The following is a 22184-nucleotide window of genomic DNA, read 5'->3' on the forward strand; positions in this document are numbered from 1 at the left end:
AATGTATATCCATATATATATATATATATAAATACACAGACAATCATAACATTACAGAATTATTCAGATATCTCTATTGTTTATAAAATATGTACATATAATTGTATTGCTTTGTGGCTGGTTTTTCATTATTTTGTATTTTTGTTGTACTTTATTACTTGGTGTAAAAAGCTCCAGAAATAAAAGCTCTGGAAACAAATGTGGTAATTTGACTGAAAATATCCTACTCAGTTACAAAAATAAAAAAATTCAGAGATGGTGGTTATGATTAGATTAAATAAGAGAAGACAACTGAAAACTTTCAAAAATGAGTACATATTTTAATCGTTCCGATTTGCAGTACTCGGTGATCTATTTTGTTCATAGATCTGTAGACAGCTGGCACTGAATGCTTTTCTGAATCCAGAATACAAAATGAAATGGAAGAGGAAGTTCATCAACTCTGTTCATGATGGTCAGAGTGGCCCATACAACACAGATGGATTGAAGAATAGGAGGGCAAAGAGTTTTGCATTTTAATGTAAATACAGAGCAAATGTTAAATGATAATCTGTATGTACAATATAACTATAATTTATTTAAATGACATTATGAACTCCTCTTATACTGAGAATTTTTTTTCCACAAATAAGGAGTCTGAATAAACTGGACCAGACGAGTCACTCTGGTCCGCCTCGCTGCAAAAGAGAAAACAAGCTATGGTCAGTGGTCTATTCATATTCTGGTCTATTTTTGTTCTAAACATCACATTTATAAATGCGTTTATATTTCTCCAAGCTCCAGAACAGTGCAGATATAAAGATTGTTAAAAGTGAAATGCAATGCATTCTTCATATTCTCTCAAATGTAAATGTACTGATTGTGTCTTTTCAAATGGTGTAATCTGTACAAACAAATGAACACTAACCTGGATGTAGTCCATTTCATCTAATGAAAGGTTTCTTCTGCGGTATCTCTGAGGGAAATCTTTAACTACAGAGACGCTGTCAGGGGTTCCCGGCAGTCGGCTGATGGGTGCCGGTGGTCTGGGTGGAGGTGATATTGACGTTGCAGGAGGAGGTGCGGATGGGGAGATCTGTGGGAGACTGGCTGCGAGCACCTTCAGTGCCTCTTGTACTGGAAATACAGAAAAAAGTTACCAAAAAACTCGTAGCGCCAGCTTTAAAGTTTGCTACCATGATTTAAAAACTAAACCAATCCAAGTAGGCTAAACATGTACCACAATGGAAACTAGGTAAACAAAAGAGAAAAAGTTTGGTGTCTTAGATTTACTCCACCTACTACAAGGAGCAGTTGACAGCTTCTAATGCATTACACACAAAAAAACGATATATTTCACAGAACAACTGATGAATTACATATAATGGCAAAAATAAGGCAATGAGGTTATTACTTATACCATTCGGCCTAGGGACGCTGTTTCGATCTGGAAATTTAATTAAAGGTGCATGAGGTCTCACAACCTGCAAAGGAATAAATGTAATGAGAAAAAATTAACAAAACAGTTCTGCAGTGACTTATCTACAACCACAGACACTTATATACTTGTAATATTTAGGGATTGCATTTGATGTACATAATGCTTAACGTGTTGCTGAGATTATATTGTGCTTTACAGATGTGAAATAAAGCGATAAACAGAGCCGAAACTGTGTCTGTCCACAAGGGCATCTGTCAAACCAGTGAAATCAATGCATTTTGGTCAAGTAAAAACACCCAAGAATAAAATTACTGAATACTATGCGGATAAGAGATCACCGTTTTAACAATAAGCTAAATTGAACGAGATGTCACAGCAATATGATCGGTATACAGGCTGAAGCAAGTGTTTACCTGCACGACCCGACTGGCAGCTGCCATCTTGCCACTCACTTTGCTTCCCATGACGACATTCGATCACTGCTTCCGGTTCAAACCATAGAGTTCAAACACACAGACAAGACACAAGACGCGTAAAGTGAATACATTAGCAACCTGAAGAGGGCACTGTCGTATTAAAACTTAAAAAGACAAACCTTTTTTTTTTCTAGTCTACGGGACAAACGCGGCAGACAAATAGCGATGGGAAGTTCGAGTCATTTTCGCGAATCGGTTCTTTTGAACAGGTTGTATAAAAGAACTGGTTAAAAAATCTATTTGGTTTTTACTACTTAAACTTGTTTTAACGATAAAAAAAAACATGTTTTAATATTAATAATAGTGGTAGTAATGATGATTATGTTAATATTGAGGATAATAATATTAATAATAATGCTACAGCCAACTGTCTATCAAACCAGTCGCGAACGAATTGTTCAGACCAATTTGGCGAAACCGCTTAAATGAGTCACTGAAAAGATTCGACCCAAATAGAGTTGACATTTGGCAACCAGACGAGGGCATGTAAGGACTATCATAAAAGGCAATTAATGTTTAAATATCGCATTAATTATCAAGAAGTAACAACAACCGTCATGTTCGAGTCTGTGGCAGAGAAGCTGTCAAATTAGCTGCATCAGTATATCATAATGAATGAACTTGAAACAGTCTGTCAATTCATTGACATATACATGCGAATTCATGAGCTTTAATATCACACATCAATAATACATTACTGCAGAAAAAAACGAAAAATGAATTCACTGTACCCTTACCCTAGCTCATCCTGCTAATATTCATTACAAGTGGTTCTGCCATTAAAATACCGTTAAATGTACAAATCTATAGATCCACGCTTTATAATAAGCACAATAAACATACATTCTTACCATCAATACGCTATCTAGTTGAGCAGTATAACCTTATTTTTCCATGTTGACCTCCGAGACACACTAAACACAGTCAAGATAGTCGCCTGTGAACGGACAATCCTTTATTTCTGCTCATGCTTGGTTTGATGCAGGTGGGCGGGGTTTTGTGGATCACCCAGTCACATGACTGTCACGTGACGCCATGACTTCCTGGCGGCAGTTTCGGATAGGACTGTTAGGTACGCGGCTTGGAATCTTGTAACAAAAAAAGTAATATTAGTAAACAAAAACATACAGAGCAAGAACCGGAAGCGACAGTAAGTGATACAATTTTTTAATTATATACGTTTTATGTCTGGGGTCTCTTCAACAGATATCTGAATGGGGTTATGTTTCCCCCCCCCTGCACAGACACACAAAGATGAGTTCCAGTAGTCATGATGCACCCTCCTCAGATACTGACCCTGCTGAAATAAACGGCCTGACTGATCCATCATCAGCTTCTGATGGAGTGACACCCACACGTTTGCTAAAGTGATTTTCCATTTTTATTTGTATGGTTTGTTGTTATCGTCTTATACCAATTCGTAGAGTACAAATTCGTGTACAACTTTATGTACTATGTATTATAGACATCATGTTATATAGATAACAGTGTTACTTTGCTCATTCTGTTTCTTCTATGTCTTGTTTTTTTCAAGAATGAAAGAAATAATGGAAAATCAGTGTTTTGAAATGAACGTTAAAGTCAGCATGGGTAAGCTTACATTTATATGTGAATAAACAACACACTTATGCAAAGAGTAACCACTAATAATTATTCTAATGATCATTGTGTTTAATTCTTAGGAAAACGCAAGGAGTCATGTGAAGCTGATGCAGATTTGTAAGTGTGTTTGAATTTATTAATCCATCTGTATGTTTATGTTAAAATAATCCAACATTGATCTTTTTACCAATCTGTAGATCCAAGTATGAAAGTGCAATAGAGCAGGCAAGACTCTCATACTTCAACAAAACATTGGTATTAAACAGGTAAAGATGCTGTGATATCAAGCTTCTTTTTGTAATACAATCTCTGATGGTATCCATGTTAAAATGTTTTTTTTTTTTGTGTGTGTTCTAGGATGCAGATTTGGAATGCCGTCATTGAAAAGATTATTCAGAATGATGCAGATGCTGAGTGAGTGAATCTTAATTAAAATAAATCTAATCTATGTAGTCTGATATCCAGTTGTCCTAACAGTAAGCCGATCTTTCATCATACAGGGCACTAAAGGAACTGACCAATCAGAACACTGAGCTCTGTGAAAAGACCATGAAAATTTTAAAGGTGGGACATTGTTCTGCTATAGGTTTTAGAAAAATTAATTTTCATATATATGAATAATTCCATTTTTAAACGGTTTTATGGCCATGGAATACTTAATTGCTGATCTTTTTTTTTTTTTCTCCAGGAAACACGAGAGCTTCAGGACCAGATCACAGATGTTCAAAAGGAAAGACTTGGTACTTACTAAGGCCCAGATGGAATCATATAGACCTTTCAGACACAGTATTTTCTGCTCTGATTTTTCGAATGAAAGCCCTTTAACCTCGGTTAATGTTATATTTTGACAAGATGTAACATCGGATGGGTCAATTTGTAAAAGAAAAAAGAAAGCTACTCTCACGTTTTCAGTATGCAGGTTAGTAGAAAACAACCATATCTCATTCATGTTTTCCTAGAGCTTAAAGGACGAATTAAGAAAAAAATGCTGGAGATAAATGAGTTGAAACAGGTGAAGGAAAATCAGGGAGAGGTTCAGCAGAGAGCCAAGGAAAGAGCTGAAGCGGTTCTGCAGAAATACCAGAAAGTCACCACCATTTTACAAAATGTGCTCCGGGTACGTGGCTTCTCAATGTTTGCTTGTGTACTTGTCTTCATTTTTATTTGATCTGTCTTGCTTTGGGTTCTTTTGTAGGATCACTATGCATTTTGAACCTCTTTGTAATAAAAATCTTGTTTTTCAGGGAATTATACTGGCCAGTAAAGTCAACTGGAGGGATGATCCTAAATTAAGAGACATTGCGATGGGACTAGAAAACATACCTAACTGAAGAGGACCTATTTGAACACAGTTCTCTGATTAATGTATATAGTTCACCTGTTACTATGTTCAGTGTAATGGTTTCTTGTACATTTATGGCAAGGATGTTTCACTGAAACATGCACAATGTATATTTAAGATTTTCATAACAGCTCATTTTATATATAATCTGTAGAGAATATTTTAGAAACATCCTGAATGAGATGTATATTAGATTAAATGAAATCCATTTACAGATAAAATGACCTTCAAACTGATGCTTAATAAAAGTAACATGAAACCATGTTCACGAGTTTTATCTCTCTAATGTCATGCAATTGAGTGAAACATGTTATTCAATAAGAAAACCGGCCTTAATGGCTAGTTGGCTTTTGGTTAATATTATTCAATAGCTTGTGCGGTCTGCCATAACATCCGCCGAATGGAAAAATGGAATAGCGAGTTTTTACATTTTCATTAAATTTTACAGAATGTCATTTGGAATAACATGCACTGATAAATTGTTCACAATAGAGAATGTGCGAGATCAGTTTTGATTTTATATAGGTTCTTTTTTTAAACATTAACTGGACAAAACAGCCTTTTACAAAGCATTTTATTTTCCATCCACTTTAAGTGAAAAGATTTAATACAGACATACAAAATACAGACATGATTTAATAAAGTTCAAGCAGTAGAAAAGGTATATTGTATCATATTTTCACCACCTGTCCTGCTATACATGGGCTCACTCTCTTCCCATCCACCAGCACAGGGTTCGGCTGAACGAGTAAACGTCCGTAAGTCCCGCCCACCTGTCCTTTAGTGAGACGGCCAGGATTGACACATACACAGCCAATAACATCCTGGGAAATAATGGCAAATTTGTTTCAGTCAGAATTTATTTATTTTTTGACATTGTATAAATAAACTTTTCTGAAATATGATTGATTTACCTTAATGAAATACCGAAGTTCAGAAGGAACGATAAGAATATCAGGTGTGAGGTTCATTTGGCTGAATTGTTGAAACTTCTCATAATCCATGTTAACTTCCTCCGCAGGAGGATATAGAGGATAGTAGCTAAAAGAACAAATAAACTAAAGATTTACAACTGCATATCACTGTAGCAGCAAAGAAGAGTACAGACAAACATTTACTGCTACTCGAGACCGAGGCCATTTCATTTAAAGATGAGAAATGTTCTACAAACCTTCTCTGGGTCAACATGTGTTTCATGATCCGTGAGAAACGCTCTGTGCCAGTGCCACTGCAAAAACGGTAATGACAAATCAGTGCTTCTGTGCACTCGTTCCTCTGAAGGAGTATTTATTTTTAAATTCAATGAACGTCAATGAAATAATGAATCAGAAAACGGTACACTTTATACAAAAGTGAATTTACTCTTGTTCATAAAGTAGCCACAGTGTAAATATGCATGTCAGTTGTAGGCTGTTTTCATGCTATAATTACCAGTTGGTTCAGTGGTATTACCTGCTGATCTCTTCAGCTCCCATATGGAACAGAATGTCTGTAGATGTCAGGCCAAAAGTCACATTACCAATGAGGAGCGTGCAGGGGTCACTCGCCAAGGTCACTCGCTAAGGGTGGAAAATGAATATTGGACAACAAGAGAAATAATAGAAACAGTTTATTTATTCAGTATAAGATAATATAAAAATAATAGAATATAACTGAATAAAATCATGACTTTCTAATTAAAGGGACAGATCACCTAAAAAATTTTTTAATTCTCTCATTTACTCACCCTCATGTCATACCTAAAGTATTAAGTATAAAGTATATAACTACGTTTTTAGGAAAATAATAAAATAATAATCTCGGAGTCCATATAATGCAAGTGAATGGGGCCGCTCGGGTTGACGCTTGAAAAACTACACAAAGCGATCATGAGTCGTGACCCTAATCAATTCGAACCCAGTGGATGAATCAATGTCTTCTGAAGCAAAACGACAGGTGTGCGTAAATTTTTTACATATTTTTTTCACTTTCTTAACTAAGAATTAATGCTTCCAATCTACGGTCATATAAGCATTCACAAGAGGGATGTTGTGACGCATGACTAAGCAGTTAAATGCTCACAAAGTGACTTTCAGAGCGGATCTAGAGTCTGGAGATGAAGTTCATACATTCGTGTCCTCATATAGACAAAAAACGAGCGTCACACGTGCTTGTGTGAGTGTGTGGTAAATGAAACTGCGTGTCGTCTGTACCATTCATTCACAGAACATGCAGGATTTGTATTTAAATAGTCAGTTTAATATTCACACACACTAGTCTACTCTATATCGAGATTTGATTTCAATTGTACTAAGCTTCTTTTCATTTATTTGTGAAATTGCACGTTATACAGTAAATTTCGGTGGGCCGCCCTCCCAAAACAAAGGTAGGGGAAACACTGGACATTGTAAGCCATACGACCGCAGTGGATGAATCAGTCACGATCGCAGTGTGTGGTTTTTCAAGCGTCAATGGAGAAGCAGCCATTCACTTGCAATATATGTGCTCAGATTATTGTCCTAAAAATCTTTGTTAGTGTTTATCTGAAGAAAGAGAGGCATATACATTTGAATAAACAGAGAATTTAGCTTATCTCACCGCTGTATCATCTTTGCTGAGGTTGGTCAGGTTGAAGGGTGGCTGAGGATAAATGTAATGATGATTGACATCCCTCTGAGATGGCACAAACACCAACCTGCATCCCGACCTATAGTAAAAGAATGCAAGCGTTGAAAACACAATCATATATTGGTGAGCACTTTCTATAAAGTTGTGAAAAAAAATAAATAGACACACACCCTTTGGTTCCTTCTACTATGCTGTCCACACATCTCTTGAAGATGGACTGAAATGTTTCTGTTACCTGGTTTTTCTGTTAAAAAAGGTAGAAAGTGTTTAAATTTGTGGCCATGACAAAAAATTGTTAATACAGGAATTTCAAATGCATACAAAATGTTGTTTACCTCAATCTGCTCATGTTTGGAATCAACAAATGGCCCAAACTATGAGATAAATAAACAGATAATTACTAGCCAAAATGTCACAGTTTTTCTTTTAAATGTCTTTTTTGTCATTTAAACATATTTTGTTTAAATGTCCAGAAAAGCAGTCATACTGCAAAGATAAATTAGGTTTTATCACAACAAGCTGGTTGTTTGACCAAAACACCACAGAAATGGGCACAAAGCTGTACCCACCAGAATGCACACATCAGGACGATCTTTATTGATGATAGTAATGAGGTCAATCAGAGGGTCATAGGTCAGACTTTCAGAGGGGGTGTACGGTCCACAAGCCATCATAACCATCACAGGCTCAGACACTGAAAAAGTGTGTTATGAAGGGTTCAATGTGAGCCATGATCTCTTCAGAGATGTTCTTGATACATTTTCCCCAATCTTACCTTCATCCATTTCCTGTTTCACTTCAGAAGGGCAGTAAAAAGGCAGGGGAATACCCTAGTGGACAAACAAGTCACTGAATAAATATAATTCATAATTCAAGAAACAAATTGTAACTTAACCTAAACATGTCTGAACTAAAAAGGGTATTAGTGAGATACCTCGTATAGTTTGGTAGCTACAAACTTCTCCCCAGAGGTGTTCATCCCATCCATGACAACAACCTACAAAACAAACGTAGAATGTATGCCAAAAAAAAAAAAAAGATTAGTAATAGAATATTACTTAGCAATAGGTTAAAAACAAACATAAAAAAAAGAGGAGAAAAGCAGTATGTGCATCCAATAGGTGTATATCTCACCTGTCCTGGGAAGAGTGAGAACTCTTTGAGCTCAGACAGATCCACGGGCACCTGTCTGCCTCCCTGTTCCTGTCCGGCCTCCAGCAGCACAGACTGGGCATTGAGCTTCCCGTTACTGTCACAACACACCTGCCCCAGTACTGTGACGCTATCCTGAGAGTGAGATCATGAATACGCAGACTCCAAAATTAACTTTTGCACACCAGCCATAAATAAGTTCCGTTTTGATAAAACTGAATTATTGAGCCATTATGATGATATATGTGCTTGTACCTGAACTGGCAATGAAACAGGAGAGAATTCCTCTATGTTAAAATGACTCCGCAATTCCTCTCCAAGCTCTTCAATCTTTTCAGTCAGAACTACAGACAAGAACATAAATAAATGTATAAGAATATATAAAGAGACAGTCTGTACGTATCATGTAATATACAATTACAACGTACAACATACAATTTGTAAACATATCAAATTAATTTATTTTGTCATTGCACCCATTCAACGAAATTTCACTTGCAGCTTCCTCACTAGATGCAATAATACGATAAGTAAAAATAATGTTAAAAATTATACTAATAATAAGCAATACAATTTTGTAAGATAACCAAATAGATAAAATCATTTATATGTATATAATCAATCTAATGTAAGAAAAGATAATAGCAGTACTAGTTAACATCAGTATTCACAACCATAATTACAATATACACACACACACACACACACACACACACACACACACACACACACGCACACACATATATATATATATATATATATACATACACATATATGACCATTTGTATGTCATGCAACTCACAAAAAAAACCACAAAAACAAATTGACTTCCTGACATGTACGTTGAAGTGTTTCAGCAATTGTCATGTAAAACAATCATATAATCATGACAATGCAAATCTTGGAAAGAGCAAAGTTTTGTATGAAGGTTTGAGTCAGTGCTGACTCACCGTCCCGCACGTCTCTCAGTCTCTGGAACATGTATTTGTAGCTGCTGATGAGTGAATTGTCTCCTCCTCCCAGCATTTCCACCCTCACACTTGTCTGTCCTTTACCCGTCCAGCGAGGACCCTGCACCGTCCCAAACGACGAAACCACCTCTCCTCGTCCCCCACGCATGCCATATTTTTGAGAAGGCGTTGCACTACACAAACAAATAAATCAATTTTATATTAGAGTCAATGTATTGTATCATCTTGACGTGAAAAGACACGTCATGGTAATTATTCTATGTTGTCTTTAGGGTACTTACTGGGAGATCAAACTTTTGGTTGCCTTGGTGATTTTGTTAATGGTTTGTTTGCCTTTTAAAGACCTCATATATTTAAAGCTATCTAAATAAAAGTTTGGTTAATTGGTTACCTTGGTGAGAAGCTGGCAGGTGACAGCATTAGACTGGGACTGGCGAGTCGGGCCACACCTCTCTTGGACTGAGGATGTTCTGGGGTGGTCAACGCTCTCTTCTGAGAGCCCTGTGGTAACACAGAGATGAAGACAGTAATACATTTACATTTGCACTTTCTTACCAATCCAGTTACAAAGAAACCTCATTTCAATATATTGCAAATTACAGCAGTTCAAATAAAAGTTGGGTTAAGACCAAATTTGATTTAATTTTAAGAGCTGAGCTATACAATACTTTCTCATTGGGAACCAATAATGCATTTCTGTCTGTTCCAGCAAGTCTCCCCCATTAATCTCACCTTGGCAGGTGTTGAATAGGAATCCAACAAGTTCTCCTCTTCCTCTTCTGCTCGGATTCTGTGAGACTCTGTTAAGAAGACCACCGTGAACATTAAGGGACCAATTGAAATTATGTCAAATTAAAACTAGTGATGGTTTGAGCTAAAAGGATACAGTTCCTGGATAGAGTTGATGTCTCTAGTCTTGTTAAGCTGGCTTCCCTTTGAAGAACCTTTTGATTTTTTCTTCTTGTTCAGTATCTGAAAGAGTACATAAGCAGTATGCAAATCAAGCAGGGAAACATTGGGTATCTTATTTATTAAGGCATCTCAAGAGATCCCAGAATATCTGTGTTGCAGTTGACATGCAGCAGTATGCGTTTGTAATGGCCTTGTACTAACTTCATGTTCAAACTGGTCCAGGTTATCAAGAGTGAGCAGCAGGTGGTTTTTAGAGGTGCTGAAAGCAACCCACTCGAATACAATATCATCCCCCTTCAGCCTGTGACACAAACACTGCTCCAACACTACAAGAAAGAATAATTACAGCATATGACCACTGAAAGGTGTATATATATATATAGTACTGGTCAAAAGTTTGGAAACATTACCATTTTTAATGTTTTTGAAAGAAGTCTCTTATGCTAAACCAGCCTTATGCTTTCATTTGATCAAACATATGGAAAATATGGTAATATTGTGAAATATTATTACAAATTAAAAAAATGGTTTTCTATTTGAATATACTTTGGAATAGCCTATTTATTTCTGTGATGCAAAGTTGAATTTTAATCAACCATTACTCCAGTCTTCAGTGTCACATGATCCTTCAGAAATCCTTCTAATATGCTGATTTATTATCAATGTTAGAAACAGCTGTGCTGCTTAATATTTTTTTTGAATAAAAAGTTAAGAAAAAGAACAGCATTTATTTAAAAAGGAAATCTTTGGTAAAATAGAAAATTTAAAATACAAATTGTAATAATATTTCTCAATATTACTGTTTTTTTCTTCTTCTGTATTTATGATCAAATACATGCAGGCATGAGCATAAGAGACTTTTCAAAAACATTAAAAATAGTACAACTTTTGACCGGTAAAGTATATGTATATATATATATATATATATATATATATATATATATATATAAATAATATATATATGTATATATATATATATATATATATAATATATATATATGTATATATATATATATATATATATGTATATATATATATATATTCACACACAAACACACACACATTTATATTTTCACAATAAGGCATATACTAATTTTTAGAGCATTATGTCATGCTAACAATGTTATAATTTAATATACAAAAATCTATATATAAGAAACTTGACGTTTACTTTTGTCCACAGTGTCATCATTGAAGGCTATGTTGAAAGTGTCCAGTTCAGACTTGATGTCCTCTGCAGTGACTGATGCCATTGTTGTTGTTTCCGCTGATGTTCAAATATAAAAGAAATCTGTAAAATAAAAAACAGAAACGCTTTCAAGAAGATTTAGACCTTCCGATTAACACATTTCATTAATCGCAATTGTAACAGAACGACATTTTAGAGTCTCACAGGAACTGGCGCTAAATACAATAACTGAACATATTTTGCTTTCTAAATACAATTTTATTCAGCTGAAGATAGAGCTCGACTTAAGAAATGTATCTTCAACACGGATAATACAATAATATGAAAGTTTACCTTCTATATTAACGTCAAAAATCAGCTGTCATATTCCTCTCAACAATCTTAGCATCACGTTTGGATTGCCGCGAAAAAGTACCAGCAAAACAGCACTGAAAGGTCACTTCCGGTTTCCTCACGCGCCCTCCAGGACGCTAGAGGGAGCTCGAGACTGTTACATGAATTTCCATCCGATCAGCTGAAAGGAACCAAAGCCTGTTGGTGCTACACGTGTTTACAATATCCTGAACGTATACTCATATTTGTACAGTAAATTTCACTTTTTGGAATCTCAGACATTACTTATCAAAATGCCGAAGGTTAAACCCGAGAAAAAATCTCGAAAACACCAGGAGGTGAAGAGTCAAGGTAGGTCTCGTTGAGATGTTTTGTACTCATGCTGTCGGACGATTTGCTAAAGTCTGTCCTTTTAGATTTGTAGTGAAAGTTAAACATGTTATAAATCTAATTTGGATTAAGGGAGAGCCTTTAGAAACCTGTCAACAACACGTCCAGGTCACATAATTGAAATGAAGCTTATTTTTCTGACCATAGAACATTGTGACAGTATTTTCATGACAGTTAAGCACATTTTCATTCACAGTCTCATTTCATTACTATAACACGTAAAATACGTTTTACTTTTGATGTTATGAACACACACACACACACACACACACACACACACACACACACACACACACACACACACACACACACACACACACACATACACACACACATATATATAATATATATATATATATATATATATATATATATATATATATATAATTTATAATTATATCTCACACACATACAATTTATGTGCTTAACCCTCAGAGAGTCTTCGGTCACTTCTGACCGAAAAATTTTCTGTTTTGAATTTTAAAAAATCACAGCTTCATCGGAAGGTTATGATACTTGGTGACTTTTATGGCATTAGGTATGTGTATGCAAAAAAAAATGAGGTCATGATCCGAGCATGCTAAGTGGTCGTAAAAAAAATAGTCACACTCAGTGCCTTCGGTCAAAAATGACCGACCCATAGGAAATGAATGGGAAATTTACAAAAACACAAAAATTCTCTGAATTTTTGTCTGTACAATCTACAAATCGGCCACGATTCTAAAAAAAAGTACACCGCAGTAAAGGGGTGACACTCTACAACATCAAGAGTGCAAAAAATTCACACCCACACACACACACACACACACATAGAAACACACTTTTATACACATACACACCAATAAATTCAGATTACAAAAAATCTGTTTTGAATTTTTAAAAATCACAGCTTCATTGGAATGTTACGAAACTTGGTGACTTTTCTGGCATTAGGTATGTGAACACAGAAAAAAATTGAGGTCATGATCCGAGCATGCTAAGTGGTCGTAAAAAAAATAGTCACACTCATGGTCTTCGGTCAAAAATGACCCCCATAGGAAATGAATGGGAAATTGACAAAAACACAAAAATTCTCTAAAAATCAGCCACGATGCAGAAAAAAAGTGCTCAGCAATGAAGGGGTGAAACTCTAAAACATCAAGAGTGAAAAACATAACATAATTAATAATTATAATTAATATATATATATAATTAATATAATAATTATTAAAATTATTAAAATAATAATTAATAAAATGTTATAAACCTTGAACAAAAAGTATTATTTGAGAATTTCTAAAAAAATACAATCAATCCACATCTTAAAAGTAAGTAATTTGGTCCAAAAACAACTAGAATTCACAAGCATCTCCATTTAGAGCTATTACAGGCATCTAGTGGTAAACCCATGCAATAACATGATTTATTTAATTTTATGTTTAATAAATTGTTTTTTTTTTTTTTTGTTTTTTTATTTTTTTTCTGAAAGCCTAGTCTCTATTTTAACCGAAAATACGGCATATAAAAATAAAAATAAAAAATAATAATAATAAAAAAAAAACATTATTTTCAATGGCAAAAAATGGACTATAAATATTGCATAAATATTAATAAGTTCAATCAAATTGTCTCAAAATACTAATTTAAAAAGAATAAATATTATAGAACAAAAATAAATTGCATTGGTTTTTACTGGGATGGAGGAAGTTTCATTTTTAGGTGTCCGGTCACTTCTGACCGGGAAGGCACTGAGTGTGACTGCTAAACGAAGACTCTCTGAGGGTTAATTTTAAAGACAATAATGTCACAAATTTATTTAATTTTTCAAAGATTAAAAAAAAAAATGGTTGGGATTATGTTTTGACACACATCATACAATTTGTTAGAGTCCACCCATAAATAATACACACAAAAAATATCTGTTTCTTCATGTGTTTCAGGAATTATGTTCAATACTGGTATTGGTCAGCATATTTTGAAGAACCCTTTGGTTGTCAATGCCATCATAGAGAAGGTCAGTAATGTGCAATGTGACTTTTTCTGAAAAATTTCTGTCATTTTCTTTTCAAAGAAAGTGACAGCTGAATGAGCTTTCTGAATGCTTGACCACATTGTTACGACACAATATAATCGTTGTATTGATTTAATACAAAAATATCTTTCCAGGCAGCACTACGACCAACAGATGTGGTTTTGGAAGTTGGTCCTGGAACTGGTAACATGACTGTCAAACTCCTGGAGAAAGCCAAGAAAGTAAATAAGTTACACTGAATGTTTAGGCCATCCTTAAAAATATTTTGGTTTGCAGTAACAGCAAAAAAAAAGAAAAAAAGGGTCGGTAGGTAGGTCTTTATTTTTTTATATATATAAAAAATAATATAAAAAAGTATATTTTTTTAATAATAAAAAAAAATCGGGGTCGGGGGGGTCTTGAGAGAACATTTTTCACCGATGTCTAGGGGCTGTTTACACCAGGCCACTTTGCGTTTTCTCAGATCGGATTGCAATCTGATTGATCAAAACGATTCAATTATTTACACCTGGTTACATAGATGTGTGTTGTAGTTTTTTTGCGGATATAACCGATCTTCAATTCCCGCTATATGCAGATTTAATGCAGTGCACCGAAAGCAACAGTTATTATTTTATTGGTCAACAGCTAAAATTTCTGAATCAAAGCCCGCAATAAGAGAAAGCGGAAACAGCCCTGGTAAGATCATTTCGTTTCTTTACATTTAATAAAGATGATCGTGTGTTAAGCGTCTGCGACTTACTTTCACTTTGATTTGCGATAGCACGTTGATGCTTAGCTTCTCATCTGCGGCGATGCGTGTTGCAGTAGCGTCGTCATTACTGACTAAAACATGACATGTAGCCTATATAACACGCTTTCACATGTTTATTTTTTAATAAACCATATTCAACAACATATAAAAATGAAATAATCTTTAGAGTAAAGCCGCAGCCATCATTACCAAGCGCGAACCATTGACAGTGAATGAAACGGAGCGATCTTAGCCTGCAGGCCGTAGTGTGACATGCGTAAACCTGGTGTAAACATAATGACGCGCCACGAGTTTTTATTTAAAAGAAAGAACGTAGCTTATGTTTGTATGTATGTCTAAGCAATTTATATTCACAATACTTAATAACTAATATTATTTTATTGCATTTGTATTAGTTGTTTGAAGAGTTAAAAAAAAATTGGTCGGTCTTAACGCAAGTTTACAACCGGCAAGTCGGTCGGACTAAAAGGGGAAATAAATAAATAATTGGGTCGGTACTAAATTGACAGGGTCGGTCGGGTTACGGCAAACAAGAATATTTTTAAGGATGGCCTTATTGCTAGATTTTAAGTAGTGATGATTATTTTTTAAATTCTTTTTGTTTTCCCCCCATACAATTCAAAGGTGGTTGCATGTGAGTTGGATACCAGGCTTGTTGCTGAGCTTCAGAAAAGAGTCCAGTGCACGTAAATACACATTCATTGCTACCATTGTCAAAACTCCAGCAACAACTTCAACATCTTTTTGATTGTAAAATCTGTTTTCTCGAACAGTCCAATGCAGAACAAGCTTCAGATCCTCATAGGGGACGTCCTAAAGACGCAGCTCCCCTTTTTTGACGTGTGCGTGGCTAACTTGCCTTATCAGGTATTTTGGTTGCTCTTTGGTTGCTGTCATGTTAGCTCATTAAATAATATTAGCAGATACAACATTTGATGTTAATAATGTATTTCTAAATGTTGAAATTAACATTAACTGAGATTAATAAATGCTTTAGAAGTATTTTTCATTTTTATTTCATGTTAATGTAGTTAAAGGTACATTATGTAACTTTTGGCCCTCTGGCAGTTTAAAAAAAGCTAAATTCTAGCACAGTGCTACAACAACCCGAGCCTGAGCAACTATTCTCTATTTACGGGTATGACAAGACACGAACAGGCCAGTGATGTGTATGCAATATCTCTTTAAAACCATCCTGACAGGTCTAAAATATAAACACTTATAAAAGGCTTTAACAGTGAATCAGGATAAGACAAAAACACGTTTTGGAAGAAGGATTGATATTGTATTGACTTTAGTTAATTAATTTAGTTAATTTTGAACAAAAAAGTTACATAGTGTACCTTTAAAGGAACCGTATGTAAGATTGTGACCAAAACTGGTACTGCCATCACTTTCAAATTACTGTAGAGCGGTGTATCCCCTCCCCTCTCCCCCCTGACTCGAGGTTGCCAGATAGGTTGCAATGTTGGCGTCTGTCTTCAAATTCTTCTCCGTTTTCAGCCGTCTCCATCTTTCAAAGGCATCTCCTATACAAATCCTTGTTTTATTTCGGACTTTGTCACAATGTATTTCGGAGTCATAATGAGGTCTTTTAGGTTTCGTAACGTTAGACATTTTTTATCCGACACGTTTGTAGCTGCAGCTGTGGTAACTAGAGCAGAGCTGGCAACCCGGATGCCGAAACACTACTGACTTCGTGATTGGTAGATAGGTGGAGGGTGGGGCATCATGCCAAAACACAACATGACAACATCAACATCAGTTGAGGGCTGCAACTTCACTTTTAAATGACAATATCCTGGCCGGACTACTGTTGTCAGTGATATAAGTATTTGAAATGAACATGATTTCTTAATGTCTAGTGACATATCAGGGCCATTTTATGATTAATTGAAATACATTTCTTACATATGGTTCCTTTAACTAATGTTAACAAATTAAACCTTACTGTAAAGTGTTACCCAATCACAGCTAATCACACTGAGATTTTGTTTTTTTTCCTTATAGATATCTTCACCTTTTGTGTTCAAGCTGTTACTTCACCGGCCATTTTTTAGGTAAGAAATTGGATAAACTGTTTTTTGGCTGATTCATTAAATGTAAGTGCAGTATAGAGAAAACAAACGATGGGACTTTAATTCCTACTGCTGTCATATTGAGTGTTATGATTTCGGCAATTTACGTCGTCTTCCCTTGTAGTCTTTATGAATTTACAAACCAGTTAAAACACACTGCATTACAATGGAACATAAATGGTGAAAACATGATCAGAGCCAGATGAGGATGAGTTTATTGGCATGCCAGTAATAGTGATGAGTTTTGTATCTATTCTGTCTGTAGGTGTGCCGTGCTGATGTTTCAGAGGGAATTTGCCATGCGTTTGGTGGCTAAACCAGGAGACAAGCTATATTGCAGGCTGTCCATCAACACACAGCTCCTATCCCGCGTGGACCATCTCATGAAGGTTTGGAGAGTCCCAACATTCATTAAAGGAGAACTCCGGTCAATTTTAACATTGAGCTCATTTTTTTGTAAATTTGGAGTGCTGTCAATACAGAGAACAACGACAAAAATCTGTGTTGCCTACACCATGTTATCCTCTTTTTAAAATTTGCACCGTTGACTTCAATGGGGCAAGTTTTAAACCTGCTTTTAGCCTCTTAACATCCTTGATGTGTCATTACAAGTGCACAGCCAATGTGAGTGATTCCTTCAGAGTGATCACGGGTGAATCTGACTGCAGTAGATGCGAAAGATATGAATAAAAATGATGTTATTTCAGCCAGCGCAAATACCTGTATTTACATCCTGTTTTCGGTCGAAGTCCATAGTAATCAATTGTCGAGTTCACACGCATAGGTTTAGTTACCTATGATCACGCGCGTGAACTCCACAATCGATTACTATGGACTTTCGACCGAAAACAGGAAGAAGCTAAGCTTAAGAGGCTAAAAGCAGGTTTAAACTTGCCCCATTGAAGTCAACAGGGTGCAAATTTTAAAAAGAGGATAACATGGTGTAGGCAACACAGATTTTTGTCGTTGTTCTCTGTACTGACTGCACTCCAAATTTACAAAAAAATGAGCTCAATGTTAAAGGAAAACTCAGACTTTTTGGGACTTTAGCTTATTCACAGTATCCCCCAGAGTTAGATAAGTCCATACATACCCTTTTCATTTCTGTGCGTTCTGTAAGTGTTATTTGACGCACCCACCGCTAGCCTAGCTTAGCACAAAGACTGGATGTAAATGGATAAGGTAGCATACTAATCCCAATAAGTGACAAAAAATAATGCAAACATTTTCCTATTTACATGTTGTGATCTGTATAGTCACAGCGTGTACAAATAACAAGGCTATATGAGACAGAGACCATTTTTAATCATATAAATACTGGGAACTATATTCTCACTAGGCGTAGGAGCACAGCTAAATCAACAACAGGGCGTCTCGTGTGCTGCACTAATCACTCCGCCCAAGTAGCCACTCCGCCCAAGTAGCTGTGCTCCTACGCCTAGTGAGAATATAGTTCCCAGTATTTATACGATTAAAAATGATCTCTGTCTCATATAGCCTTGTTATTTGTACACGCTGTGACTATACAGATGACAACATGTAAATAGGAAAATGTTTGCATTATTTTGTCACTTATTGGGATTAGTATGCTACCATAATCCATTTACATCCAGTCTTTGTGCTAAGCTAGGCTAGCGGTGGGTGCGTCAAATAACACTTACAGAACGCACAGAAATGAAAAAGGTATGTATGGACTTATCTAACTCTGGGGGATACTGTGAATAAGCTAAAGTCCCAAAAAGTCGGAGTGTTCCTTTAAAATTGACCGGAGTTCTCCTTTAATTGACTGCTATTGGTGCCTGTATTCATTTATTTACTGTTCTTATGCATGTGAAAATATGTAAAAACAAGTTATGACTGCTGCTTGAGAATGGATAAATCCTCAAGTTTGTGTGGAATGCATAGTTTGTAACTGTTATATGTCATTTTATGCTTATAAAGGTGGGAAAGAACAATTTCAGACCACCTCCAAAAGTAGAGTCCAGCGTGGTGAGGATAGAGCCCAAAAATCCTCCGCCACCTGTCAACTTCCAGGTAAGTGTATAATTAAAATGTATACTGTCTGTGCAGTTATTGGAAATTATATAACAGTTTTTTTTCCACATTTAAAGGAATGGGATGGTCTTGTCAGAATTGCATTTGTCCGAAAGAACAAAACGCTCAGTGCTGCCTTCAAGTAAGACGTCACTAAATTGTGTTTTTGTTGAGTGTTAAATAGTAATGAATTCAAGAAGCTGGCCAGTCTTGATAATGGATTGATGTTTTTGTGTTTTCAACGCAGGTCTTCTGCGGTTGAGCAATTATTAGAGAAGAATTACAGAATCCACTGTTCTGTGCACAACATAGTGAGTCTGCTTCACTTTGACTACGTTCACATTCAGTCGAAATCCGATTATTTGTGTATCCCATTGGATTCTGATCTAAATGATTGACTGTCCACACTTTGTATCCTAACTGTTCGGATCTGATGTGTATGTCCTGTGGCGCTGTTTCATTTCCCGGAAAATCTGAGTTGGTTTCTATGGCAATGGTGTTGTGTTAGTAGGCATACGCCAGAAATAACATGGAGGGGTTTGCAATGTTGTCTTACAATATGACCATGTGTTTTGCAACAACGTCTGATGTGTTAATACGTTTTATGTGGCGTGAGAAAGTGAAAAAGCAACAAAAAAAAAGCTTTGCAAAATCGAGAACGGTTGACCGAAACGGATTTCCCAAAAATGGGATTTGAATAGGAAATCAAACCACATATAAATGTAGTTAGCTTGAAATGGATATGCACAAAAATCGGATTTGGACTGAACAAGGCTTTAGACACTTTATACTTGACCTGATACACAATTATATTAAAATACATTTCTAAATTGTACTACAGGAAGTACAACAGGATTTCAACATAACTCAGAAAATTGATAGCATCCTTCAAGAGTCGAAGTTTAATGAAAAGAGGGCACGTTCCATGGATATTGATGATTTCATGGTGTAAGTATGGCATGCTTCACTGCATGAAAAATGCTTTTAAATGTTTGTGTTTTTGGAGGGCGTTTCATTAAGCATCTTTTCTGCATCCATATTTTATGGTAGGCTTCTTCATGCCTTCAACTCTGCCGGGATACACTTCTCCTAAGACTTAAGGAACAGTGAACAGCTACTAGGTTGACAGGAAGTGATGTCACAGTCTTCTCATATACTGGTTAATGCTTTCTTCCATGTGAAGAAATGAATGGCATTTCTTTTCAATGGACATGCAGTGGGACACTTAATCTCTCAGGCTGGCAATGTTTAGTGCCTTTTGCTGAATGACGAAATATTTCCGGACTTCTTTCTGAGGTAAAACTTTAGTTTTATTCCTCTCAGCTTTGAAGAGGACATCTTACATCTTTCATTTAAATGCACTCATCAGTTGTGAGTACACCAGTTTACTTTTGATATAACTGATGCTGTTGTAAAGAATATTAGTCTTCATCCCCATCAATCTCAGCAGTATACACACAAAACGCCATCCTGCCCACTACTGCTCAATACTGAACTGTCAAATTGAGGAATAAACTGCTAACTACTACTTTACAATAAAGTTCAGTTGGTTAACATTAGATAATGTATTAAGTGTCATGAACTCATTGTTATCAACTAACATGCTTTTTACAGCATTTTTAGGTTAATGTTAAAATTTATAATTATACTAATTGCTAATTCAAGTTTGTTTATGATAAATTAATTTAATATAAAAGTATTATTCATTGTTAGTTCATGTTAGCTATTGCATTAACTGTTAACAAGTTGAAATTTATTGCCAAGGTGTTACCGATAAATCTTTATTAACATTCTACCTACAGTTAATGTTACTTTACTATGTAAAATTTGATGTGTAAATATAATAGGTAATTATGTAATGGGTGATTGACGACCTATTCTCAGATTCATTTTTAAGGCATGTTTCTTAGGAAGGTTTAGCTGTACAAGTTCAATAAAACCATGAATAATTGTGTTTTGTGTAAAGTTGCTTTAAAATTTAATAGAAACTTTGCTCACCCTATGTGAGACTTTTCAGTGGTGCGTTTCTATTATGAATCACTTTGAACTGTTGTTTCAGATCCTCCCGATTTGGTGTGGGAAGAAAGTTAAAGATAGAAATCAGAAAAATTAGCTTTGAAGCAACAATTAAAACATTTTTTTTTCTTGCTGCTCTATGATGATAAGCAACACTTGAGTTGACAATAAAATCTTGAATACACTACTGGTGCAGTGATTTGTTCTCACAGAGGAAAAAGTTCAAAGCTTTTGATTACGTTACGTTAGGCTGACCAACACCTTTTACCGAGTCTATAAGCATACTCTGTGTTGTGTTGTGTATGAATATAAAGGAATGACTTTAATGAGGCCCTTTTGTGCACCATACTAATGTGGACCATCCCTCAGATACTGAGCGTACCCTGCTGAAGAAAAAAAACAAGTAACATCATAAACCATAAAAAGCTAGATTGGTCTAATTTGAATCCCAAAAGTAAGACAGAGTCTTAACATAGTGGCTATGTTTATGAAACTAGGCCCTGGTCTTATCTGGTCTGTTGGACAGTTTTGAAAGGATTTTGGGCACATTTTAGTTGGTCCGACTCGTTTATACCCTTTTTTTTTTTCTTCAGTCAAGCACACTCTCCAGACTGCTAATACTGAATAGATTTACTGCAAAATGCTAATGGTGGTCATTCACATGCCAAGATTAAATGAGTGGAATTTGTTGTTGTGTGGTTGTTTTTGGATTAAATGAGTGGATTATTCCTGTGGCTGTTTCAGACTCATTCCAGTTGTTTTTTCGTCAATACTTTATTTGACCACTAGATGGCTCTCGAGTACTGTCACAGATATTTGATCTCTCTCTCTCTCTCTCTCTCTCTCTCTCTCTCTCTCTCTCTCTCTCTCTCTCTCTCTCTCTCTCTCATCTCTCTC

At 35.6% G+C, this 22184-nt stretch overlaps 4 protein-coding genes across 10 annotated transcripts; 2 read left to right on the top strand and 2 right to left on the bottom strand.

The window, feature by feature from the left end:
• Window positions 1-296: 296 nt before the first annotated feature.
• Window positions 297-2882, bottom strand: kgd4 (alpha-ketoglutarate dehydrogenase subunit 4). 4 transcript variants are annotated; one of them, XM_081348412.1, is made up of 5 exons: window positions 2748-2882; window positions 1834-1902; window positions 1400-1463; window positions 908-1116; window positions 297-677 (listed from the first exon to the last, which is right to left on the bottom strand). In XM_081348412.1, exons 2-5 carry the CDS (start codon window positions 1882-1884, stop codon window positions 660-662), a joined length of 342 nt encoding a protein of 113 aa, XP_081204538.1. In that variant the 5' UTR covers window positions 1885-1902; window positions 2748-2882; the 3' UTR covers window positions 297-659. The 4 variants fall into 4 exon arrangements, with proteins under 4 accessions (XP_081204538.1, XP_081204536.1, XP_081204539.1 ...); XM_081348410.1 differs by having other exon boundaries at window positions 1394-1463; XM_081348413.1 differs by having other exon boundaries at window positions 1834-1899; window positions 2748-2879.
• cenph (centromere protein H) lies at window positions 2880-5341 on the top strand. 4 transcript variants are annotated; one of them, XM_081348406.1, is made up of 10 exons: window positions 2880-3046; window positions 3141-3263; window positions 3431-3486; window positions 3579-3615; window positions 3696-3764; window positions 3856-3912; window positions 3999-4062; window positions 4187-4238; window positions 4458-4615; window positions 4743-5341. In XM_081348406.1, exons 2-10 carry the CDS (start codon window positions 3151-3153, stop codon window positions 4827-4829), a joined length of 693 nt encoding a protein of 230 aa, XP_081204532.1. In that variant the 5' UTR covers window positions 2880-3046; window positions 3141-3150; the 3' UTR covers window positions 4830-5341. The 4 variants fall into 4 exon arrangements, with proteins under 4 accessions (XP_081204532.1, XP_081204533.1, XP_081204534.1 ...); XM_081348407.1 differs by having other exon boundaries at window positions 2880-2968; window positions 3103-3263; window positions 4743-5300; XM_081348408.1 differs by having other exon boundaries at window positions 2885-3046; window positions 3141-3288; window positions 4743-5300.
• A 56-nt stretch (window positions 5342-5397) lies between these two features.
• pola2 (polymerase (DNA directed), alpha 2) lies at window positions 5398-12137 on the bottom strand. The gene is made up of 19 exons (XM_081348761.1): window positions 12005-12137; window positions 11654-11773; window positions 10684-10808; window positions 10457-10542; window positions 10303-10360; window positions 9962-10071; window positions 9550-9743; window positions 8855-8943; window positions 8582-8734; window positions 8382-8444; window positions 8223-8277; window positions 8017-8141; window positions 7783-7821; window positions 7618-7691; window positions 7418-7526; window positions 6293-6399; window positions 6012-6068; window positions 5755-5881; window positions 5398-5664 (listed from the first exon to the last, which is right to left on the bottom strand). The coding sequence occupies exons 2-19, from the start codon at window positions 11733-11735 to the stop codon at window positions 5512-5514; spliced, it is 1806 nt and encodes a 601-aa protein (XP_081204887.1). The 5' UTR covers window positions 11736-11773; window positions 12005-12137; the 3' UTR covers window positions 5398-5511.
• Window positions 12138-12163: 26 nt separating this feature from the next.
• dimt1l (DIM1 dimethyladenosine transferase 1-like) lies at window positions 12164-22035 on the top strand. Its single transcript, XM_081348942.1, has 12 exons — window positions 12164-12355; window positions 14314-14387; window positions 14540-14626; window positions 15784-15845; window positions 15933-16026; window positions 17170-17219; window positions 17503-17626; window positions 19179-19271; window positions 19349-19413; window positions 19519-19582; window positions 20113-20219; window positions 20322-22035. Exons 1-12 carry the CDS (start codon window positions 12298-12300, stop codon window positions 20362-20364), a joined length of 921 nt encoding a protein of 306 aa, XP_081205068.1. The 5' UTR covers window positions 12164-12297; the 3' UTR covers window positions 20365-22035.
• The last annotated feature ends 149 nt before the right edge of the window (window positions 22036-22184 follow it).

The sequence above is a fragment of the Scardinius erythrophthalmus genome, assembly GCF_964197995.2.
Source record: "Scardinius erythrophthalmus genome assembly, chromosome: 20".
Lineage (NCBI taxonomy): Eukaryota > Metazoa > Chordata > Actinopteri > Cypriniformes > Leuciscidae > Scardinius > Scardinius erythrophthalmus.